The 22,181-nt window shown below is 34.0% G+C and overlaps 1 protein-coding gene across 2 annotated transcripts in view; it reads left to right on the top strand.

Annotated features, from left to right (window-relative positions):
• Nucleotides 1-22,181, top strand: part of Parg (poly(ADP-ribose) glycohydrolase) — a 123,633-nt gene that overhangs the window by 78,816 nt on the left and 22,636 nt on the right. For both annotated transcript variants that reach the window (XM_076834510.1, XM_076834509.1), the window contains exons 13-16: nt 1,561-1,708; nt 11,832-11,910; nt 13,283-13,391; nt 22,073-22,178. In XM_076834510.1, the coding sequence (XP_076690625.1) occupies nt 1,561-1,708; nt 11,832-11,910; nt 13,283-13,391; nt 22,073-22,178 (442 nt within the window). The remainder of the gene's footprint in view (nt 1-1,560; nt 1,709-11,831; nt 11,911-13,282; nt 13,392-22,072; nt 22,179-22,181) is intronic.

The raw sequence follows: 22,181 nt of genomic DNA, 5'->3' as shown, positions 1-22,181 counted from the left end.
TGGTATATTACCCTGGGGGGCTTTGAACTTTTGATCCTCCTGTCTCACCTCCTGATTAACTGAGATTAGAGGCTTGTACCAGTACACCTAACCTGATTCATAATTCTTGTTCTACTCTATTATAAAATTAGCTTTAGGTTATCATTTAGTTTATTTTTTTTTTGAGATTTTATTTTATTTTATTTTTTTATTCAAAACATTACAAAGATTTCAGAATCACATCGGTTACACATCCACATTTTTACATAATACCATAATAGTAACTGTTGTTTAAATATCAGTTACCTCAGAGAATACAAACAAGTTTGAAGAAATCTTATAACTTACAGTGGTTGGAAAGCATATTACCCTCTCTTACAATATTTAGTAAATTCTGTTTTTCTTGTGTGTGTGAATATGTATGTACAGAAATTATGTGTATCTGTATAATCTAACTCTTAACAATAACCTAAAGCTAAAATGGACACCATTTCTTACATAAACTGAATTAACATTGGCAGCTTGAGTGCATTCTCACAAGGATTGTGTAGCTCTTCTTCATCAGTAGATCTCATAATACTTTTACCTAAATCTTATGTAGGACTGGGGGAATACATTAGTGGTGGCACTTGCCTATCATTTGCAAGACCCTGGGTTCAATAGTTAGCACTGAAGAAAAGAAAAAAAAAGCTTATGGGTTTCAGACTACATTGGAAATATTAATTTAGGTGAATTTTTGTTCTTATACCAGGTTTCTTTCTTTTTTAGGTATATTTTTTTTTAAATATTTGGTGGCTAGGCGTGGTGACACACGCCTATAATCCCATCGACTGGGGAGGCTGAGTGAGGCAGGAGGATTAAGAGTTCAAAGCCAGCCTCAGCAAAAGTGAGGCACTAAGCAACTCAGTGAGACCCTGTGTCCCTAAACAAAATACAAAATAGGGATGAGGATGTGACTTAGTTGTCTAGTCCTCCTGAGTTCAATTCCTGGTACCCAAAATATAAGTTGGTAATGTTCATGTATTTGGCGATTTAGGACAAAAATTCCATACCTTTTATTCTTCCACAGAAGAGAAAGATATAATATTATTAAGAAAGGTATTATCCCAAAATAGTCAACTACTAAACTCTTCAGTTCTTTAGGACAAGTGTTTGATTGCTGTATTAAAGTCATCTGAAATATATAAAATGAGGTTAAGTATGGATGTAGGAAAATAATTTTAAAACCTTTCAAGCAGAAGACCTCCCTTGACTTATGATGAGGGGAGCACAAATAAAGTTTATTAAGTAAGAGTTCCTAGATAATATTTCGTCGCCCATAAACAATTTTTCTGAGGTCCTTTATGCACTTTTGGAATCCAAAGAAACATGCAGACATATTAACTTAAATGAAATGGGAAAAGTAAGGCACAAATATAACTACGAGTGTACACAAGTATAACTCAGACTCCTTGGGAACATTAGTTGTTTGAGGACTGATTTTCATGGAAATAAAAAGATTAGAACTTTTTGGCATGTGCTTCTTTATCATAATTCTGGTATTTTAGATCATTATTTAACATACCACATTTTCCTAAACAGGTGGATTTTGCAAATCGTTTTGTTGGAGGTGGAGTAACCAGTGCAGGACTTGTGCAAGAAGAAATTCGCTTTTTAATCAATCCTGAATTGATTGTTTCACGGCTCTTCACTGAGGTGCTGGATCACAATGAATGTCTTATTATCACAGGTTAGTTTTGGGAAATTCTGGAAATGGGGTAAGTCCTCCCTACCTGTGAATATCTGTTGTGAAGATTTGAGGCTACTGATGGGTATTAGTCCCAGTATTTTTATACATTACTTATACTTCCTTTTTGAAATTGTTATAGTCTCATTTTCCTAAAATATCTTGAATATACATTTTATTCTCCACCTTTTCTTTTTTGCCTTCCAGCAGTTTGATTATGATTTATCTAAGTATGGACTTAAACTTTATCCTCCTTGAAGTTCATTGAGCTTTCGAGTTTAATGTTTGTCATCAGATTTGATAAATTTTGGGCCATTATTTATTTATGTTAGTACATTGATGGTGTCCCATAAGTTTCTAAAGCTATGTTCATTTTTCTTCTTTTTTTTTTGGTGCTTAGAATGGATAATCTCAAATGACATATCTTCAGATTCATGGATTCTTTCTTTTACCTGCTGTAATCTACTTTTGAATCCCTCTAATGAATTTTTAGTTATTGTATTTTTTAATTCCAGAATTTCTATTTGATTTTTTATAATATCTGTCTTTTTATTAATATTTCTATTTGAGAGTTATCTTTACACTTTTGTCTTAGTTCTTCCAACATATTTAAAATAACTAATTTATTTCTCTTTCCACATTTTTCATTGGTACATTATATTGGTACATAATGACGAGATTTGCTGTTTCATATGTGTATATGCACACAATATAACAATATAAATCTGGCCAATATCACTCCCCAGCACTTTCCCCTTCTCCCACCCCACTGGTCCCTTTTCTCTACCAATCTCCCTTTGTTTTCCATGGGATACTCCCCAGCACCTTTCTTTTTCCTTTTCTTCTCTAGTTTCTACAGATGAGAGAAAACATATGACCCTGGAGCTTCTGAGTTTGACTTATTTCACTTAATGCTGTCTAGTTCCACCATTTTCCTACAAATGACATAATTTCATTTTTCTTTCTGTCTGAATAAAACTCCATTGTGTATATACAACACATTTTCTTTATTCATTCATCTATTGATGGATATCTAGATTGGTTCCATAGTTTGACTATTGTGAATTTTGCTGCTATAACCATGAGTATGCATATATCATTATACTATGATGCCTTTAATTCTTTAGGATAAATACTGGGGAGTGGTATAGCTGAGTCATGGTGGTTCCATGACTAGTCTTTTGAGGAATCTCCATACTGACTTCCATAGTGGTTGTGCTAATTTATAATCCTACCAACAGTGTAAAAGTGTTCCTTTTTCTCCACAACCTCTCCAGCATTTATTATTATTTGTATTCTTGATAACTGCCATTCAGATTGGTGTGAGATGAAATCTCAGTATAGTTTTGGTGTGCATTTCTGTAATTTCTGATGATGTTGAACATTTTTTCATATATTTGTTGGCCATTTGTATTTCTTTTTGAGAAGTGTCTGTTCAATTCATTTGTCTATTTATTAATTGGGTTATTTGATTTTTTTGATTTTAAGTTTTTTGAGTTCCTTATATATCCTAGATATTAATCCTCTGTCAGAAAAGTAACTAGCAAAGATTTTCTCCCATTTTGTAGGTTCTGTGTTCATATTCCTAATTGTTTTTGCTGTGTAGAAGTTTTTTAATTATGTCATTCCATAAATAACTGATTTAAAGTGTTTGTTTAGTAAACCCAACATCAGTTACTGTTGACTGCTTTTTCCCCTGGGTATTGATTATATTACCTCATTTCTTTCCATGTCTTACTTTTTTGTTGTTGTTGAGAACTGAACATTTTGAAAAATATAATGTGGCAACCCGCAAATGAGATTTTCCCTCATCAGAGTTCAGTGTTGCTATTTGTTGTTTGTTTAGTAACTTTCCTAAACAAATGCTGTGAAGTCTGTATTCTTTCTTGTCTCTACTCAATTAGATTATTGGTCAGCTAATTCTAATGCAGATTTCCTTAAATGCTTGGAGCCAGTAAGTCACACAGTCTGTGCTGAAATGATCTTTGTACATGTGGGGACTCATCTTTTAACATTCCCACTAACAATTATTGACTCTGCCTTATTCTTCACTTCCTTTTTACACAGAGCCTTAAGGTTAGGCAAGAGGGGAGAGAGCTGAGGGCATTTACATGGTTGTGGGCTTGCATGTGGTCTTCCAGACTCCCAGGAATATGTTAGAACTTTTCTTAAGCCCCTTGTGGACATCTTATTCCTAGGCCTTTTCTTTGAAGCTTTTTGGTTAGCCTATTTTTTGCCCTAACTGACAATCACCACCTCAGGCAGCCTCAATTTTAAGTAGTTGCCTGTGTCTATTTTCATTTAACCTTTCGGAATTAGTCTTTTCACACTGGGAACACTAAGTCCAGTAAATAAAGAGCCTTCGAAGTGAGGTCTTTGAGAGAAACACCAGACAAATGTAATAATGACAGTTCTCTGAGAATGGAGAATTGAAGGATATTAGTCACTCTTCTGCCTCTTCTTGTGGCTGCCAGGCTGCTAGTTTTCACTGTGCTTAAGGACAGTTGGTTTTTAAGGCTACCACAGAGCTTGGGAGAGTGAAATGGAAAATAAGGCAAATTAAAACACCATTAAGCTTGCTGTTTTTAACCAAGATTCCACCAATTTTCCTTGAATACACACTGCCTGGATTACTTAAGGCTTTAGTTTATTTCCACTTTTGATTTTTGCTGTGATTCTTTCAGTGTTCTCATTGATTTTAGGGAGGGGAGAATTTTCAAGGTTTTTACTTCATCCTTTTTGCTGATGTCTCCATACCTTTTGTGGACACTCTTTGGTAAAGGGGCTTTAAATGAGTTATTTTGCTTCATTTAAAATTCTGTGTTAATTCTTATCCTTGTAATTCTGCCTTTTTGCTGAGGTAAGTAACTTTAAGAAAATAAAAGTTGTTAATTACCTGAGTTTATGTAGGAAATTAGGATTGGATTGTTGGCAAAGAATTTCTTCTTGGATGGAACCCTAGTTAGCCATACGAAGTTAATGACTTATAACTTGAAGTATTTCATTCACAATTCTTGAATTAGTGATCCAAATTGTACTGAAATGGAGAGAGACAGAGATAGACACAGACCCCTTTTGTTCTCAGCATTGCCTCAACTCACATATTGGTCATCTGGCTGGCTGTGTTAGTTTTTACATAAGCACTTAGAAAGGGTACAGTTGTGGGAAATACTGTGGGAAGTGAGAATGCAAAAGATTACAAAACAAAAAAATGAAAAAAAAAAGTGGTATAAATCCATTATTGGGCAACTAAGTACTTTGAGTATTTGCCCTATATTCTTTTTTAAAAAATGCAAATTGATTTTATTCTTTCTTATGGCTGAGTAATATCCTTTGTATAAACATTGTTTATAAAACATTGTTTATTATATAATAGATGAATCTTGAAAACTTGCTAAATAAAAGTAGTCAGACACAAAAAGCCACATATTGTATGATTCCAGTTATATTAAATAGGTAACTTGATAGAGATAGAAAGTGGATAAGTGGTTGCAGTGGTTAAAGAGAAATGGAAATAAGGAATAATTGTTAAAGAAATTTCTTTGAGGGAAGATGAAAATATTTTGTAATTGGAAAGTGATGTGGGTGCATAGCTTTGTAAAATCCAGGGGGTTGTGTTCTTTAAAAGGGTATTTATCCCAATTTTTTAAATTTTAAGAAATTTTGGCTTATCCATATTTCTTTTTTGTTTGTTTTAGTTATACATGGCAGTAGACTCTATATATTATACAAACATGGAATGTGTTTTCTTCTACTTGGGACCCCAATCTTGTGGGTACACATAGTGTTGAAATTCACTGAGATGTATTCACATATATACATAGGAAAGTTATGTTAGATTCATTCCACTGTCTTTCCTGATACCCTGTACTCGGGGATCTCTGAAGGTCAGGAATGTGACTGTCATCATTTGGGTATATCAAATAATACTTTTAAAAGGTTTTAAATTTTTAGCAGTTAAACTGGATTTGAACTGAAGACCTAGAACAAAATATCCCATCAGTTTTTAAGATGAATTTACATCCTTGAAATAAAATCTTGGGGGTTAGTGCTGTAGCTCGGTGGCAGAGCACTTGCCTAATAGTATGTGTGAGACATAGAGTTTAATCCTCAGCACCACATAAAAATAAACAATTAAAGGCATTCTGTCCATTTACAACTACAAAAAAAAATTAAAAAGAAATAAAATCTTGGGAATTATATTCAAAACTAATTTGTTTCATTTTTTATGGGTTATTCAAAACATTACTAAGATTGCAGAATCACATCGGTTACACATCCACATTTTTACATAATGCCATAGTAGTAACTGTTGTATTCCGCTACCTTTACTATCCTCTACTATCCCCCCTCCCCTCCCCTCCCATCTTCTCTCTCTACCCCATCTACTGTAATTCATTTCTCTCCTTATTTTTTTCCCATTCCCCTCACAACCTTTTATATGTAATTTTTTATAACAATGAGGGTCTCCTTCCATTTCCATGCAATTTCCCTTTTCTCATTTGCTTCATTTCATTTACAGTAGTAGGAGTCCCTTGTCATCTGCCTTTAATGTAACTATAAATAAATGGAAAAATTCCCTGGGAATTTTTTTTAAAGAAAGTTTATTTTTAAAGATCATTTATCCCCAGATCACTTGGAAGTTAACTCTAGTCTTTAAATTATGTTTGTAAAATGGATAGAAAATTGCAGATCCATGGTTCACCTTCAGATCTGTAATTAAGTCAAGCTAAGGACATTTGGGGTGACTTTTAACTCAGTGTTTTTTTCCCACTTCCACTTAACTTTATTATAGTGCCTCCTAATTAATATCTGTGATGTGATGTTCCCTTAATGGAAATGGCCATTTCATCATCTATTTGATGTCTGGATTTCTGCCATCTCCCTTCTTAGAAGACTCTCAACCATGCACTGCATCTATCTGCCAGATCAATTCCATTCCTTCAATCATGCATCCAGGCTCCGTGAGCTAATGACTATGAGTATGCTGCCTGAATCTGTAGAAGAGTTTGAGAAATTGGAAATAAATTAAATTTATCATCATTGTGGGACATCTGGTTACCATCAGACTTTTAAATGAATATGAAACAGGTCATGCAAACAGGCAAATACTTCTATATGGTGTTATCCCTCTATACTTTTATACAGTGTTATTCCCCGACCCCCAGTGATTCTCACTGGGGCAGCCATAAGTTAAAACCTTTTGGTAAGTATAGATAAAGGGAAAGAATTAAAACTCCAGTCTTATCTTTTCTTATCTTCCCCTCTGTCATGTGTTTCTCTACAATATCCAACAAATAGCTCAATACTAAAGGACTCTAAGGGGTTTTTGTTGTGTTTCTGTTTGGTGAGCACACAAAGCAGATACATGCCTATACATGAAACTTTCTGAGCAGAGGAATAGTATATTTAACATAAAATCTACCCTTCAGTTAATCAAATTATCCCAGACGTTGCAGTTCCTTATGTCTTTTCTGAGTGTCAGCAGAACTGACAGAAATGACTATATGTAGACACTCTTGCTTATAATATTAGTGCCATCTCTTTATAGAGGTGCAGTGCTAGGGACACCTGTCACTATAGAAATAACCCTTTGCTAAATGACACCAGTTCTTTGGGAAAAGATCCAAATTCAGTTGGAGTTTTTCAGAAATGTTTGGAAATCAAACATTTCTTTGGTGTTCCTCTTTGATTTTTATTAATCATGCTAAAGGCAAGACTGTTCTATTTACTGTATGATTACCACTGTGTGAGTGATGCTTATGAAAGGTGAGTATATGGCTTTCGTATGAATCTTTTTAAGGCACAAACTCATTGATAAGTAGATTTGGGGTGGGGGAGCAGGTACCAGGGATTGAACTCAGGGACATTCAACCACTGAGCCACACCCCAGCCCTATTTTGTATTTTATTTAAAGACAGGGTCTCACTGAGTTGCTAAGTCACTTGCCAGAGCTGACTTTGGGTTTGAACTCCCAGTCATCTGGCCTCAGCCTCCTGAGCTGCTGGGATTACAGGCATGCACCACCACACCTGCCATAGTAGAAATTTTTAGTCTTCAAATATTTTTTTCTATTCATTACCAACTTTTATTCCTAGGAAGAGAAAATAACAATGTTTCTTACTAAATCTAAAAACACATAAAGCTGTCGTGAACTCTTAATGAGGTTTTTAATGGGTTTCTTCTAGATTTTTTCTTAAGTGAAGGTCTTCCTTAACTGTGAAGTTCTACAGACTATCCCTAGAAAGAGCTATCATAAAGGCCATTCATTATATCTTGTTTGCTATTATATTATCCCTAAATGCTTACCTTTATGTTTTTATCAATTTATTAATAAATTTGAATTTAAAACATATTAACGGGATCCAGTTTTCAAAACAAACAGCCAATATAATTGTGAAAATTGTCAGTGTAGACACCCAGGATTTAATTTGTTTAAAGCAAAAGCATTTGTATATATCTTCTTTTTTTTTTAATTTCCCATACCCAAAGAAGATAAATCTAGGGCTAGGATATAGCTCAGTTGGTAGAGTGCTTCCCTCACACGTACAAGGACCTGGGTTTAATCCCCAGCACCACCAAAAAAAGAAAAAAACAAGATAAATCTAGCCTAGTTTCCCTCAAGAAAGAAGACTGAAAGCTATCCTATTTTGAAGTAAAAATATGATAATTGTTATTTTATATATTTCAACTGCTTCCTTTTCAAAAGATAGGACAGGTGTTTGTTTTAATAGTCAAGGGATCAGATTAGGCAGGTGTGTGTGTATGTGTGTTTATGAAAAAGAAAAATGAGAATTGTCTACACCAAGGTGGAATACATAATAGAACCAGAGCCTTTCTGACTCTTTTGGTTTCTTTTACTCCAGTAAACCAGGTCACTTTTAATCACCTTGTGAATAGAGTCAAATATCTGTTTTCTCTGTTCCCTTATAAAGTTAAAATCTAATGACATCAACATTGACTGCTTTAGGGTTTAGAAGAATTTTTAGCTTTATCTTATTTGACTTTTCTAAGCAACTCTGTGAGATAAGAAGAATTATTAATAACCCTGAATTTCACATGATGAAGTCCAGTGAGGTTTGGTTATCCAAGGTCTCCTGGCTAGTAAAGATTAATTTAGAGCTCTTCTGTGTCCTAATGTCAATCTGTCATTCTTTGCCATGTTATCCTTTTAGATGTGAATTTTTATATATGGTTCAATTATATAATATCTTCCTATTAAGTATACCTGGCCTCATTATTTTAATCTCAGTTAATAAAATGCTCTTTCTGTTTTGTTCATTAATTATGTTTATTAGGCAAGTACTCAGCTGCTTTTATACCCTTGCATTATAAAATGCTAAAGTAGACACAAATATTAATAATTTATAGTCTCTGGTATAGTTTCTCAACCTTTCCTTGTGTTTGTTCACCTTGATATTTCTAAAGCGTATAAGCCAATTATTTTATAGAATGTCCCTCATTTTGAATTTGCCCAGTATTTTTCCTAATTACATTTTGCTTATTCATTTAGGTGATTTCAGAACTACTAAACCATGCCGCTGTAAAAAGCAAACCTTAGTGGAGTTTGGTATTGGTTTATAATTATTTTCTGGTTTTCCCTCTCTTTTTAAGTAAAATTTACATATAGTGAAATATGTAATGTTAAGTGTATATTGTGGTAAGTTGGCAAATAAATATTGCCCTTTTATCCCACACCCCTATCAAGACATAGAATAACAAATCCATCCTGTCAATTTCCTTGAGCCCTTTTCTGATCAATCCCCATGCTAAGACCAGAAACAAACACAATTTTTATTTTTTTCATGAATTAGTTTTGTCTTTTTTAGAACTTCATACACACACACACACACACACACACATACATACACACTTCTACCTTGCTTTTTCCCCCTTCTGCATAAAATGTTATGTGAGATTCATCTATGGATTTGAGTATATCAGTGGTTTTAATCCTTTTTATTACTAAAAGTATAATTCCTTTGTAAATCATATTTTGCTAATTTTCTGTTGATGAACATTTAGATTATTTGTACTTTTATTTTTGTGATAGTGTTTTTTATATGTCAGGTTAGATAGACTCCAGTCCCCATATATTCAAATGCTAATCTAGGTATTGCTGTTAAGATATTTTGTAGATGTGATTAAAGTCCACAAGCAGTTAATATTTTAAAAGGAAGATTATTTGCAAAAATCTGGGCAAACCAATTTCAGTCAGTTCAAAGGCCTAAAGAGCAGAGCTAAGGCTTCCCCCCCTCCCCAAAAGAAATTCATATTATGGACAGCAGTTCATATCTGAGTACCAGCCTGCCTAGTCAGCTCCCTCAGTTATTTAAACCAACTCCTTTAATAAATCTTTTCATATATATCTCCTACTAGTTCTGTATCTCTGGTTGAACCCTGACTGATAAAAGACTATTGTGAATTAACCCTCTAAGAGTGTTCTCTTCAGTTTTTGTTAGCATATATTTTTAATTTCTATTGGCTAAATACCTAAGAATGTAATTTATAGGTTCAAGGGTGGATGCATATTTAATTTTGTAAGAAATTGTCTGTTTTCCAAAATCATTGTGCCATTTTACATTCTTCCAGCAGTGCATGAAATTTCTACTTGTTGTACATCCTTGCCAATGTTTAGTGTTGTCAGTCTTTTTTTTTTTTTTTTTTTTTTAGTCATTCTTTTCAGTTTATAGTGGTTTTAATGTTATACTGGAATAATGTTACAGTGTTTCATATGGTTCTTAGTAGGATATAGTTCAAATCTTCTGTCCAGTTTTCTAAATTGTATTGTTTTTATTATTAATTCATGAGAGTTCTTCAGGTATTCTAAATATAAGTTCTTTGACAGACGCTAGTTTTATGAATATTTTTCCTGCTGTCCTGCCTAAATATTTTCTTATTGGTCTTTGTATGGCCAGAAGTATGTAACTTTGCTCCATTGTAGTTTTTGTTTGAGGTTTTTGGGGGTAGAGAGGAGAGCTTGCTTTGGGGGATTTTGTTGTTGTTATTGCTTTGGGTAAATTTTATAGTCATTGCTTTCTTTATCCAGTCTAAGAAATATTTATCTATCCCCAATATAATGAAACTCTTCTTCTGTGTTTTCTTCTGGAAGTTTTATAATTTTATTTTTATTTCTGTGAGTCATCTCAAAATTGTTTTCATTCACAGTGTAAGGTAGCAGTTGAAGTTTATTTTGTTTTGTATGAATGTCTATTTACTCTGATAATATTTGTTGGGAAAACTACCCTTTTCTGTATGGATTGTTTGTCTTTTCTATATAAGTTTTAGAATAGACTTACATTTCTTCTCATTTACTACTTTTTTAAAAAATATATATTTATATTTTAGTTAAGGTGGACACAGTATCTTTCTTTTACATTTATGTGGTTCTGAGAATCGAACCCAGTGCCTCATGCATGCTAGGCGAATACTCTACCACTGAGCCACAACCCCAGCCCCATCATTTACTACTTTTAAAAAGAAAAAGTCTTTTGAGATTATCATTAGGATTGAGGTGAATCTATAAATCAAAAATTAACATTGTAACAATATTGAGTCTTCTATCCCAAGGGCCTTGTATATTTCTCTTTTTATTGAGGTCTTTGTTTTTTCTCAGTTATGTCTTCTTCATCCATTGTATTTACTTCTAGATTTTTTTTTACATTATATTTAATGGATTTTTGAAAAGTTTTATTTCCCATTGTTTATTGCTACATATATAGACATACCGTTGACCTTACTAAATTTGCTTATGAGCTTTTCTTGTTATAATTCCCCTCTACACACTCTTTCTTTCAGTAATTCCTTAGGATTTGCTGGATAAACAATGATTGCATCTGTAAATCGGGACATTTTAACTGTTTTTCCTTTGGGGCTAAGGATTGAACCCAGGACCTTGTGCATGATAAGCTTGTGTTCTACCATTGAGCTACACTCTTGTTTTTGTTTTTAATATTTTTTATGCCTTTTATTTCTTCTCTTGCTTTATTGCACTGGCTGGGGGACCCCTCAAGTACAGTGCTGAATATAAGTGATGAGAATGGTATTCCTTGCCTTGTTGCTGATTTTAGGTGAAATGTTTTCACCATTGAGTATCAAGTAAATAGTAACAAATTATTTATTTCAGGTACTGAACAGTACAGTGAATACACTGGCTATGCTGAAACATATCGTTGGGCCCGGAGCCATGAAGATGGGAGTGAAAGGTGAGTTTGTTTCTGACTTGAGTATTACATGACTGAAAGTGAAGGAGCATGGAGTGACTCTAGTGCACTCTAGTGCACTCTGTATCTCTTGTACTATTAATTCAGGCAGTTGAACTTTTCTTTTTAAATTCAGTGTTACAGTTTTGTTGCAGTTAAAACAGTATAACCATTTCTGTATACAAAGGGAGACCAGAGAAAATGAAAAACCAGAAGTCTAAAATAAGTACAACGAAGACAGAGTTTTCTACAGTTCTACAAGCTGCCAATTGGAAGCGGTTAACTTCCAAATCCAAACTTAATTAGAAGTGGCTCTAATTAGAGCGTCTTATTTAGTTATCCTTAATTTCTCTGTGAGATTAGGTAAATGGAGGACACCTGTGTTGGGACAGTTTGTCTAATGCCACAAAGCCAGTTGATAGCAGGTACTACAGTGAACTTTGCTGCTGTTGTCTCCTATTTCTTTTTAGAATTTATTCACATTTTGACATCTTTGCTTTTCCATCAAATTGCGTAGTTTATCAGGTATAATTTTTTGCAGAAATGCTGCCTGAAAGCTTGTGGGATTTTTTTGTTTGTTTTTAAATGAGAAACTATCAGCTCTGGTCCATGTAGTCATACCTGTGCCACAAACATTCAAGTCCAGCCTCTGTATTCTTATTTTGTTTAAAGTATATGGTGTAACAGACAGTTATCTTTGTGAATATTTATTTATTCCTGGTAATTATTTCCAAACTAACATGAAGGCTTCATTGTTCTTCAAAATGAAAAATTGGTCGGCATACCAATTATGCAAGTTTTTAAAGAGGTGAGATATTTGGAATTTCACACATTTCTAAAATTATCATCTCAACTAGTCCTTCCTACTTCCACAAGTGACATGTTATTGTCTACTTTGATGTCCTGTCTTTCAAAAAATAGTTTCTTGCAGTCAGCAATTGAGCACAGTAGTAACACTTGACTTCTTGGGTTTATGTCCCGGACAGTATGTAGTAGTATTACATCCCAGTAATTTAGAGCAGATCCCACAAAACAAAGAAGGATTGAACTTCAGTATGAAAGGAAAAGAAAGACCTAAATTCCCTTTGTTTGCCCTCAAATCTTTTTGTGTCAGACTCACTGTAAATGATATATAATATATCATAGTGTGTGGTTTCTTGATTTTTCATTGTACTACTTACTACCCAACAGTGCATAATGTGTATGCCTTTGAATCTAAATATAAAATGTTTCTTGACCTCCTGCTTTGCTGAGACCTGTGGTCACAGTTTGTTTGTTTTTACTATACACTACCAAGGTATTGACAACCTAACCTCTGCAAGGCCGAAGGGCTCTACCTATTCCTCATCTTTTTCCCTTATTTGTCCTATCCCAGGGATGATTGGCAGCGACGCTGCACTGAGATTGTTGCCATTGATGCACTTCACTTTAGACGCTACCTCGATCAGTTTGTGCCTGAGAAAATGAGACGTGAGCTTAACAAGGCTAGTAACCTTATTTCTTAGTTCATCTGGTAACTGTCATCTATTTACTGCCATTTTATTAATGCTGAAATTAATGCTTTCTGGTAGTTTTTACAGTGTCAAAATGCCCACAGCTTTCCTGATTTAATGGCTTTGTCAGCTTGTGCAAGATGTACTTTCCATTTTGTAATTGTTTGATTACTAGATAAGGTTGCTCACTACACTGTTGCTTGATGTTAAACTCCACACATGCATTTATCTTATTAAGTACTTTTAGCTGCTTTGGAACATTATTGTAAAACCATATAGAAATGAATGAGCCCTGAAAAAAATTTTTTTTCAGATCTTCCCAATGACATTTTCTTTACATAGTATCCTATCAGGATTAGAACAGATAAACCATTTATTATTATTATTGATAAGGTTCAAATAAAAGTTGTTTGTTGATTTGGTAATTTGACATATTTTTACAGGAAACTGCAATGGTCTGTTATGCTTAGTGCTGTCTAGTATAATCATTTTCTTCTTTCTGTTGTATTACAGAAATGTAAAATGAGTCATATCTGTTGTTAGTTCAGATTGTCACAACTGTTAGCTACAATAAATTCCATCATGCAGTAGTGCTGATTCTGTTCTCTAGAATTCGGGCCTCACCAAAACAGTCAAAATTTTCTTTAGTTCCTCAAATCACTTTCATAGCCAAGGAGACTAACTCAATTCCAAGTCATTGTTTGATTCCCAGGAGCAGGATTTGTTTATAAGATTATTTATGAAGTTTGTGGTTTTATGTGGCTACATGTGTTAGTCCCTACACAAAGATCTCTAATAATGACAGCAGACTGGATATATACAACCAAATAATCCAGATAGGCTTTTATTACCCTTATAACTTGTAGATATTTTGAATATAATTGGTTATATTATCTCATATTTTGATCATCAGAGAATCTGCTTTATTGGTGACCATATTTTCTTATAGATAACTTATTAGATCATTTTAATTTTTAGGGGTTTCAGATGAATCTCAAAAAGTTTAAAGAATAATGCACTATCATCCAAAGTTGAATTTATAAACAGACATCATTTATTTTAAAAAACAGCAATTCCTCAGAAAATCTATCCAGATATATTCTTTAATATATTAGCACTTCTAAATTTCTTTTCTATCTGACACTGAAAGTCAAATTTACTTGTACTGAAAAGTATCTTTTACTAGTAGTTGAGTACACTTTAAAGGTAAGTATGCTTGGGGCTAGGGATGTAGCTCAGTGTTAGAATATTTGCCTAGCATGAATAAAGCCCTGGGTTTCATCCCTAGCATTACAGGGGGAAAAAATCCATATAAGGCTGCTTTCACTGTTCCAAATTCTTACCTTAAAGCAATTGTCTTCAAACCTCTATGTGTTTTATGATAGAGTATATTCATCTAGAATGAGATTAATTTTTAGAGTTTCTTCAAGTGTTACTTAAACATGTATACAGCAATTTGTCACCTGGTCATTGAAAGTAGAGGGCATTGGCTGGGTGTGGTGGCTTATGCTTGTAATCCCAGCAGCTCAGGAAGTTGAGGCAGGAGAATCTCAGGTTCTAAGCCAGCCTCAACAACTTAGAGAGGCACTAAGCAACTCAGTGAAACCTTTCTCTAAAGTAGGGCTGGGGAATGGTTCAGTGGTTAAGTGCCCCTGAGTTCAATCCCTGGTACTAATAAAAAAGAGAGAGAGAGAGAGAGAGAGAGAGAGAGAGACTAGAGGACATTTATCTAAGTGGTAGATGGTTTGGAGAAAAATAGATGAAAGACGAGACCAAAATGTGTTTAACTAAAGTTGTAAAGTATATTAACAAAAATTAAAATATTTCCTTTTTATGGATAAAGCCTTCCTAAAGAAGCTAGATCATTCACTTTTAGAAAATTATCTGCAATTATGATCTCTTTTCAAAGATAAATTTTGGAGTGATTGGCCACATTATATTATTATGTTTAATGCATATACAAATATGTAACAACAAACACCCCCATATGTACAAGTGTAATGCACCAATAAAAGAAAATGGGGGAGGGGAGTAACCATTGGGCATAAATTAGTCTTTGTTAAATTCCCTTTTACCATATGTAGGTATTCTCTACATTAACTTATATCACTAACATTCAATTATAGACACCAAAAATTTTAAAGGTGTGAAGTGTTGGTTTATATGAATACATTGTTAGTTGTATTATTGCAAACCTTAAAAAAATATTTATCTGTGGAATGTAGAGTGCTTATGAGACATACTTTATATAAAAAGAGTGAATCTTTAAATAACCTGGCAACAGGAATTTTATTTCATTCAGGTCAGACAGTGCCTGACACACTGCTTGCCTTATTGGGAATGTCTCAAGAATAATTTGTTAAATGTCTTGCTCAGTTACTAAGCAAACAACTTCTTAGGCAGTGCTAATATGGCTTTTTTTTATGACAAACGTTTTAGAAACTATAGAAGTACATTATCTCAAAGCACTCAAAATATTACAGATTGTTAACTTCTCAAATATTCCCAAGTGTTAAATAGTTTTAAATATTTCCAAGTGTTAAATAAAGCCTAAGTCCATTGTAAAATGCAGAGCAGCTGAAGGATATGATGGAGATGGGTTGATTTTTAATGTATGTCATTCTGAATTTGCCTGCTATTATTTATGTCAATATGCAGTTGAGTCTAATTTTTAACTCATGAAAAATTCTTTTCAGTCAAATTTAAGCAGAAACTTTTTCAAAGTATATTGGTAAAAATAGTAAAATCAATAAAATAATTGCTTACTGTGTGCTAGGGACTCCACTTAGCATTTTAAATGCATTGTCTGTGTTTTTGTTTTGCTGTGTTTTTTAAGATAGAGTCTCATTCGGTTGCTGGCCTGGGCTGGAGATTCTCCTATCTTGGCCTCCAAGTAACTGGGTCTATTAATGTGCCACTGCCTGCCAGGCATGCATTGTCTGATTTAATCCTCATTACCCCAGGAGGGAGAGATACTGTTTTTATTGCCAATTTTGGGACAGTAGAGTAAGCCTCAGGAAGTTGAGTAGCTTGCCTAAGGTCCCAAAAGCTAGGTAGTGACCACACCAGGGCTTAAATTGGGTTCCCCTGACTTTAGATAATTTTTTTTTTTTTTCTTTTTGGCAGTTCTGGGGATTGAATCTAGGGCCTAACACTTGCTTAGGCAAATGCACTATCACTGAGCTATATCCGTAGTACTCAGATTTTTTTTTTAATTTATTTTTTAGTTTTCGGTGGAAACAATATCTTTATTTGTATATGGTGCTGAGGATCGAACCCAGCACCCTGCGCATGCCTGGCGAGCGCCTTACCACTTGTGCCATATCCCCAGCCCTTTTTTTTTTTTTTTTTTATACTGGGAATTGAACTCAGGGGCACTCAACCCTGAACCACATCCTCAGCTGTATTTTGTATTTTATTTAGAGACAGGGTCCCACTGAGTTGCTTAGTGCCTTAGGTGCAGAGGCTGACTTTGAATTAACAATCCTCCTGTCTCAGTCTCCAAGTTGCTGGGATTATAGGCGTGTATACCAAGCCCAGCCTCAGATCACTTTTTAAAAATGTAAATCCTCTCATATAGAGATTACTATAATTAGATCTGATCTTCTAGATTTTTTATCTTGTTTAATCTTTAATCGTTGAGAATATTTCTGCCTTTGATTAATATATAATATACAGACATATGCCTCAGTTGCTCCTTATCCTCTGATGATAAACTTCCACTATGCACAAAGTATCCATTGAATCCTTTTCTCAATATTCTTTTCTGTTTGATACACTTTTTCAAGAAAATGTGAGCATTCCCCTCAACCTATTTTTGAATTCCCATGAGATGAAGAAATATCTTGCATGTAATAGAATTTGCCAGTATATGAAGAGAATTTGTCAGTATATGAAAGAACACCTGGCTCAGGGCCTCACACATGGGAAAATATTGAAAATGTGTATTCTTTCATTCACTGATATATTCTCCTAAAATTTGTTCTTTCATCAAAGATTGGTTTTCTAATTCTTTCACTAGAAAAGGGGGAAAAAATAGTAAATGATTTTGTTAAGTGTTTTTTATTTTGTTTTTAGTTGTATATGGACACAATTTTTTTTTTTTTTAATGTGGTACTAAGGATCGAACCCAGGCCTTCCACATGTGTTCGAGGCAAGCACTCTACCACTGAGCTACAACCCCAGTCCTTGTTAAGTGTTTTTGAAAGATTAATTTAACAGACTAATCCAAATAACTTTGGACCTTCTAAATTAAAGCATTCCATCCCTTATTAATTTACATTTTCCTATTGAAATAGATTTATGAATTTTGATGTAAGTAACAAGAATTCCACATAAGCTGGCAACACAACTTGAAGGAAATATTTAATGTTTCATTATGTTTTATAAACTTGGGTTTAAAGCAGAAGTCTGTATCAAATCAGTTTTAGAGATGACTTATGTATGTTTGTGTGCGTGTGTGAATGCGTGTCTTTTTGCATGCCAGAGAGAAAGTTAAGAAGAATAGAAAAATTACCTTTTTCTAAATGAAGCAACAAAACGTAAGACTAGTTTTCATCATCAGAATTCAGTGTGGATCTCTGAGCTCTCAGGGCCTCTTTGTTACTTTTACACGTTACTTGAAAGGGCATTCCCACAAAGTGCTCTAATGCCTCTGGAAAAGGTCTGGTCCGTCCTATTGAAGTGACATCATGACCAGCAAACAGTACGTTTTTAAAAGGAAGGAATCCATTTAACTGATAGTGAAATCTGTATTTAATCCTATGAGTGCAGTTGGGTGACATGTTAGGGGAGAATTATCTTTGACTTTGGAACAATTTATGACTCCATCTTATAAAAGTGGCAAATAACCCTGCAAGGGAAGAAGGAAATCACCTATGAAAAGTTGTTCTTGGCTATGTTAGACTTTTTTAGGTAAGATTACATAATGAATATATTTCATTAGGCCTTCCAAAATAGGAATTGAACAAAGTGGATTGCCACTGTTATTCTATTTATAATTGTTTTTTTATATTCATTTTTTAGTTGTAGTTGGACACAATATCTTTATTTTATTTTGTGGTGCTAAGGATCGAACCCAGTGCTTCACATGTGCTAGGCAAGTGCTCTACCACTGAGCCACAACCCCAGCCTCTTGATTTTTTTAATTGATTTATTATTATCCAAATTTAGAATGGAGTTATTGTTAAATGAAAACTTTATAATAAAACCATTCAGTACTTGGCTGCTGATACTTTAAGTTCAACACCTGATCTTTTTATAATCGTTTCTTAAAATATGTGTCACTTTACTTTTTTAGGAATATTAGTTCAAAATGTGTCATCTCCAGTGAGTTTTCCCTAAGTTTCTCAACATATAGAGTCAGAACATCACAAGAAAACTAATTTTCAGTTTTACACACGAGAAAACAGATCTACAGACTTTCATTTTATATTACATTTTAAAATAGCAAAAACAATGTACTAATGTTACAACTATTTCAAAGACAAAAACGTTATCCATAATACTGTCTTTCAAACAGTTGTTTTCAGGGACTGAGGTTGTAGCTCAGAGGTAGAGCACTCGCCTAACATGCGTAAGGCACTGGGTTCAATCCTCAGCACCACGTAAATATAAAATAAAGATATTGTATCCAGCTATAATTAAAAAATTATAAATATTTAAAAACAAAAACAGTTGTTTTCATTTTTTATAGGTCTTTCCACATGAAATTTGGTTTATATAAATATACACAAAAGTTAACCTATAATTTTGCATTTTACCTCTTTCATTTAACTTTGTATTATAAATGCTTTTCATACTTCTTAAAAATCTTCATAATTAAATAAAATTGGTTGGATTGATAGGCTGTGATTTAACTCTATAGTCACGATCCTATTTTTGAGCAATTAGTCCCAGATTTTTCTCTTATACGTAAAGTAGGAATAAACATCTGTACAATGATGTTTCTTTAGAAGAAATTTACAAAACTATTATTACTACTGAGTCTAAGGATAACTTAAAGACTCTTTAGTATATTAACTTTATTCTCTTCCAACAGATCCTTAAGGGTCTTTTTATATTGTATTTATTTTTAAGAAATCACAGAATACTAATAACCTCAAGAAATCAATATCAACATCAACTGTATTAATGTAAACTAAACACATGAGTAGACTGACTTTATGAATAAACAACTCTGGGAGTAATAATTACTAAGTTATTAATCTTAATAACAATATAATATATATTTGCATGATGATGAAAAACATCCTTTAAGTGTATCTACTTGGGCCTGCTACAATTTATATTGAAACCAGAGTTGTTAGTGTGTATATACTTATTTGTGCTACCCTGGAGTCCCATGCCTTTCCTGGGCTCAGTCCTGGAACTTTTATACGTGCTTTCTTTGGTTTCTTCCACTTTCTTTGCTTCCTTCTTATATCTCTATTTTCACTACTTCCTGTTTAGTATCTAGTTTTTAATTTTAGATACAAATTTTCTCTTTTGGTTTTTACTTGTTCACCAAACTTCACTGTTTTTTGCTCATTAAAATACATTTAACCTGGTTACTTAGAGGAAGCAGTGAGGAACTAAAACATTCTGATAGTATAAAACAAAATATGAACCAGAAAGCCAAGAACTCCTCTTTGTCCAAGCATGCCAGAAAAAAATGATATGAAAGATGGCAAAGTTACGTTTATTCTGACAGAGGTTTGTTTTCCCTGTTATACATATAATGCCATATTCTTTATCATTTAAGAACTTACCCTTCCCCCATGGAGTTGTCTGATATTTTGACCTGAAAGAGATTTTTAGAAGCTCTATGCATCTGATTATACAGGTAATTTGTAAATTCTTGTGCAAGCTCTGTACCATAGCATTGAATAATGGTCTGGTACCAACTTATAATTAATATCTGTCAGAATTTATAGCCTAGGAGAGGATGGAGGGAATAACCTTGTTAATCCATCCAGACAGTGTGTAAAATAAAGTTTTATACCTTGGTGGAAACTTCAGAGAATAAATTGCTGTATTTCAGCATGTGGGTTTCACAGAAGCATCTTTCTCTATTGTTGGTTTTTCTCTTACTCTTTTAATCTATTTACTATTACATATAGACTACATTTTAGGCTTATTTGATACCTGAGAGAACCTAGGGAAGATTTGTTTTGCTGTTATATTATCTTCTTAATACAGTATACCTAGAAGGCAGAAAGATTGACTGAGATGACTGCAAAGAAGTAGAAACCATAAACTCTGGGACCAGAGTACAAAAAAAATAATTTCATTAATACTTAGCCAGTATCTTCAGGATATATTGTACTTTCTTCAGGTTACTGGCAAAATTTTGAATATTCTGTCTTAAAACAGCTATGAAACTAGAGAATTCTAGGACTGAAAGAAATCTTAAAAGTTTTTTTTTCATAATCAGAAATAGGAATCCCTTTTATAGATAGTTGCTAGTTTTTTGTTAAAGGAAGTTTCGGGGTCAAATACATGTCATGGGATGTCACTCCAATGCCATTGCCTAACGCGCCTGGGCCCGCGCAGAACCTCTCTGGGCAGCTGTGGGAGAAGTGAGCAGGCGTCATCTCGGGTGGCCTCGGTGGCCTTGCTTTTACGAAGCATTCCAATGGCAAGAAGCACAAAAGTGAATCATAGTGGAGGTGGGATTGTGGCTCAGTGGTAGAGCGTTTGCCTAGCATGTGTGAGGCACTGGGTTCTATTCTCAGCACTGCATATAAATAAATAAAATAAAGGTCCATTGACAAATAAAACATTTTTTTTTAAAAAAAGTGAATCATAGTTACTAATCTAGTCCAATAACTCTGGGAAGAACCTGCTAAGGAAGCTCCATAGTAACTCTACTTTGATGCAAAAGTGGTCACCAAAAGCCTTCAGAGAAAACAGTATTTGAACAAGTACCTTTCCTGATAGTTTGTCTTGGTTATCCCATTGGTTCTTGAAATACCTCTGATAATCACATATGTCTGAGGTGGAAAAAGAAACTGTAAGACTTATGTTTTCTTTTCTATCAAAGTTAAATCTGTAATGCAAAACAAACAAATTTACTGTAACTAAGTTTCACGTGTATAGTGGTGCTCTCTTAAGTTAGAAAACCATGTGGTCAGAATGGAGCCATTTTTAAATTCCCTAACAGGTATCCAGCCACAACTGTAGCCCCTTTTCATGCCTTCCCCAATTTTAAATCAGCTAATTGTGTAGATTGTACCCCCGAACTCTTCATTTCAAAGCAAACAGTACTTCGTTAGGGATAAAAACTGGCTGACTGCCTACCCAGGTATGCTTGCCCACCAAATTCCCTTTGGGGACATACTCTTCTGCAGACATACAGTTTTTGCCTTACTGGCTTCCTACCATATGTTGGATTTCTTACAGCACCTCAGTATTTCTAACAGAAACTAATACTTGTATTAGTGTAAGGGATTTGATATACCCAACATTCAAACAAATAAATATTAGAATCTGTCATTTCTCATTCTCTTTCTTGTACAATCCCAGGTTTTTCTCTTTCTTTGTTTTCCCCTCTACTTTGGCCTTAAGAAGAAAAAGAAAAACGAGGGAAAGAGAATATAAGCTTGGTAATAGATGCTGATCCTAGTACATCTGTCAGAAATACTGTTACTATCCATTCAGTCATGTCCTGTGATATTTCTTTCATCTTGTAGGCTTACTGTGGATTTCTGCGTCCTGGAGTTCCTTCAGAGAATCTTTCTGCTGTGGCCACAGGAAACTGGGGTTGTGGTGCCTTTGGGGGTGATGCAAGATTAAAAGGTG

This window comes from Callospermophilus lateralis, chromosome 15 (genome assembly GCF_048772815.1).
Source record: "Callospermophilus lateralis isolate mCalLat2 chromosome 15, mCalLat2.hap1, whole genome shotgun sequence".
NCBI classification, from domain to species: Eukaryota; Metazoa; Chordata; class Mammalia; order Rodentia; family Sciuridae; genus Callospermophilus; species Callospermophilus lateralis.
Note: the sequence above shows the minus strand (reverse complement) of the source record. Positions and strands in the feature narration are given on the sequence as shown.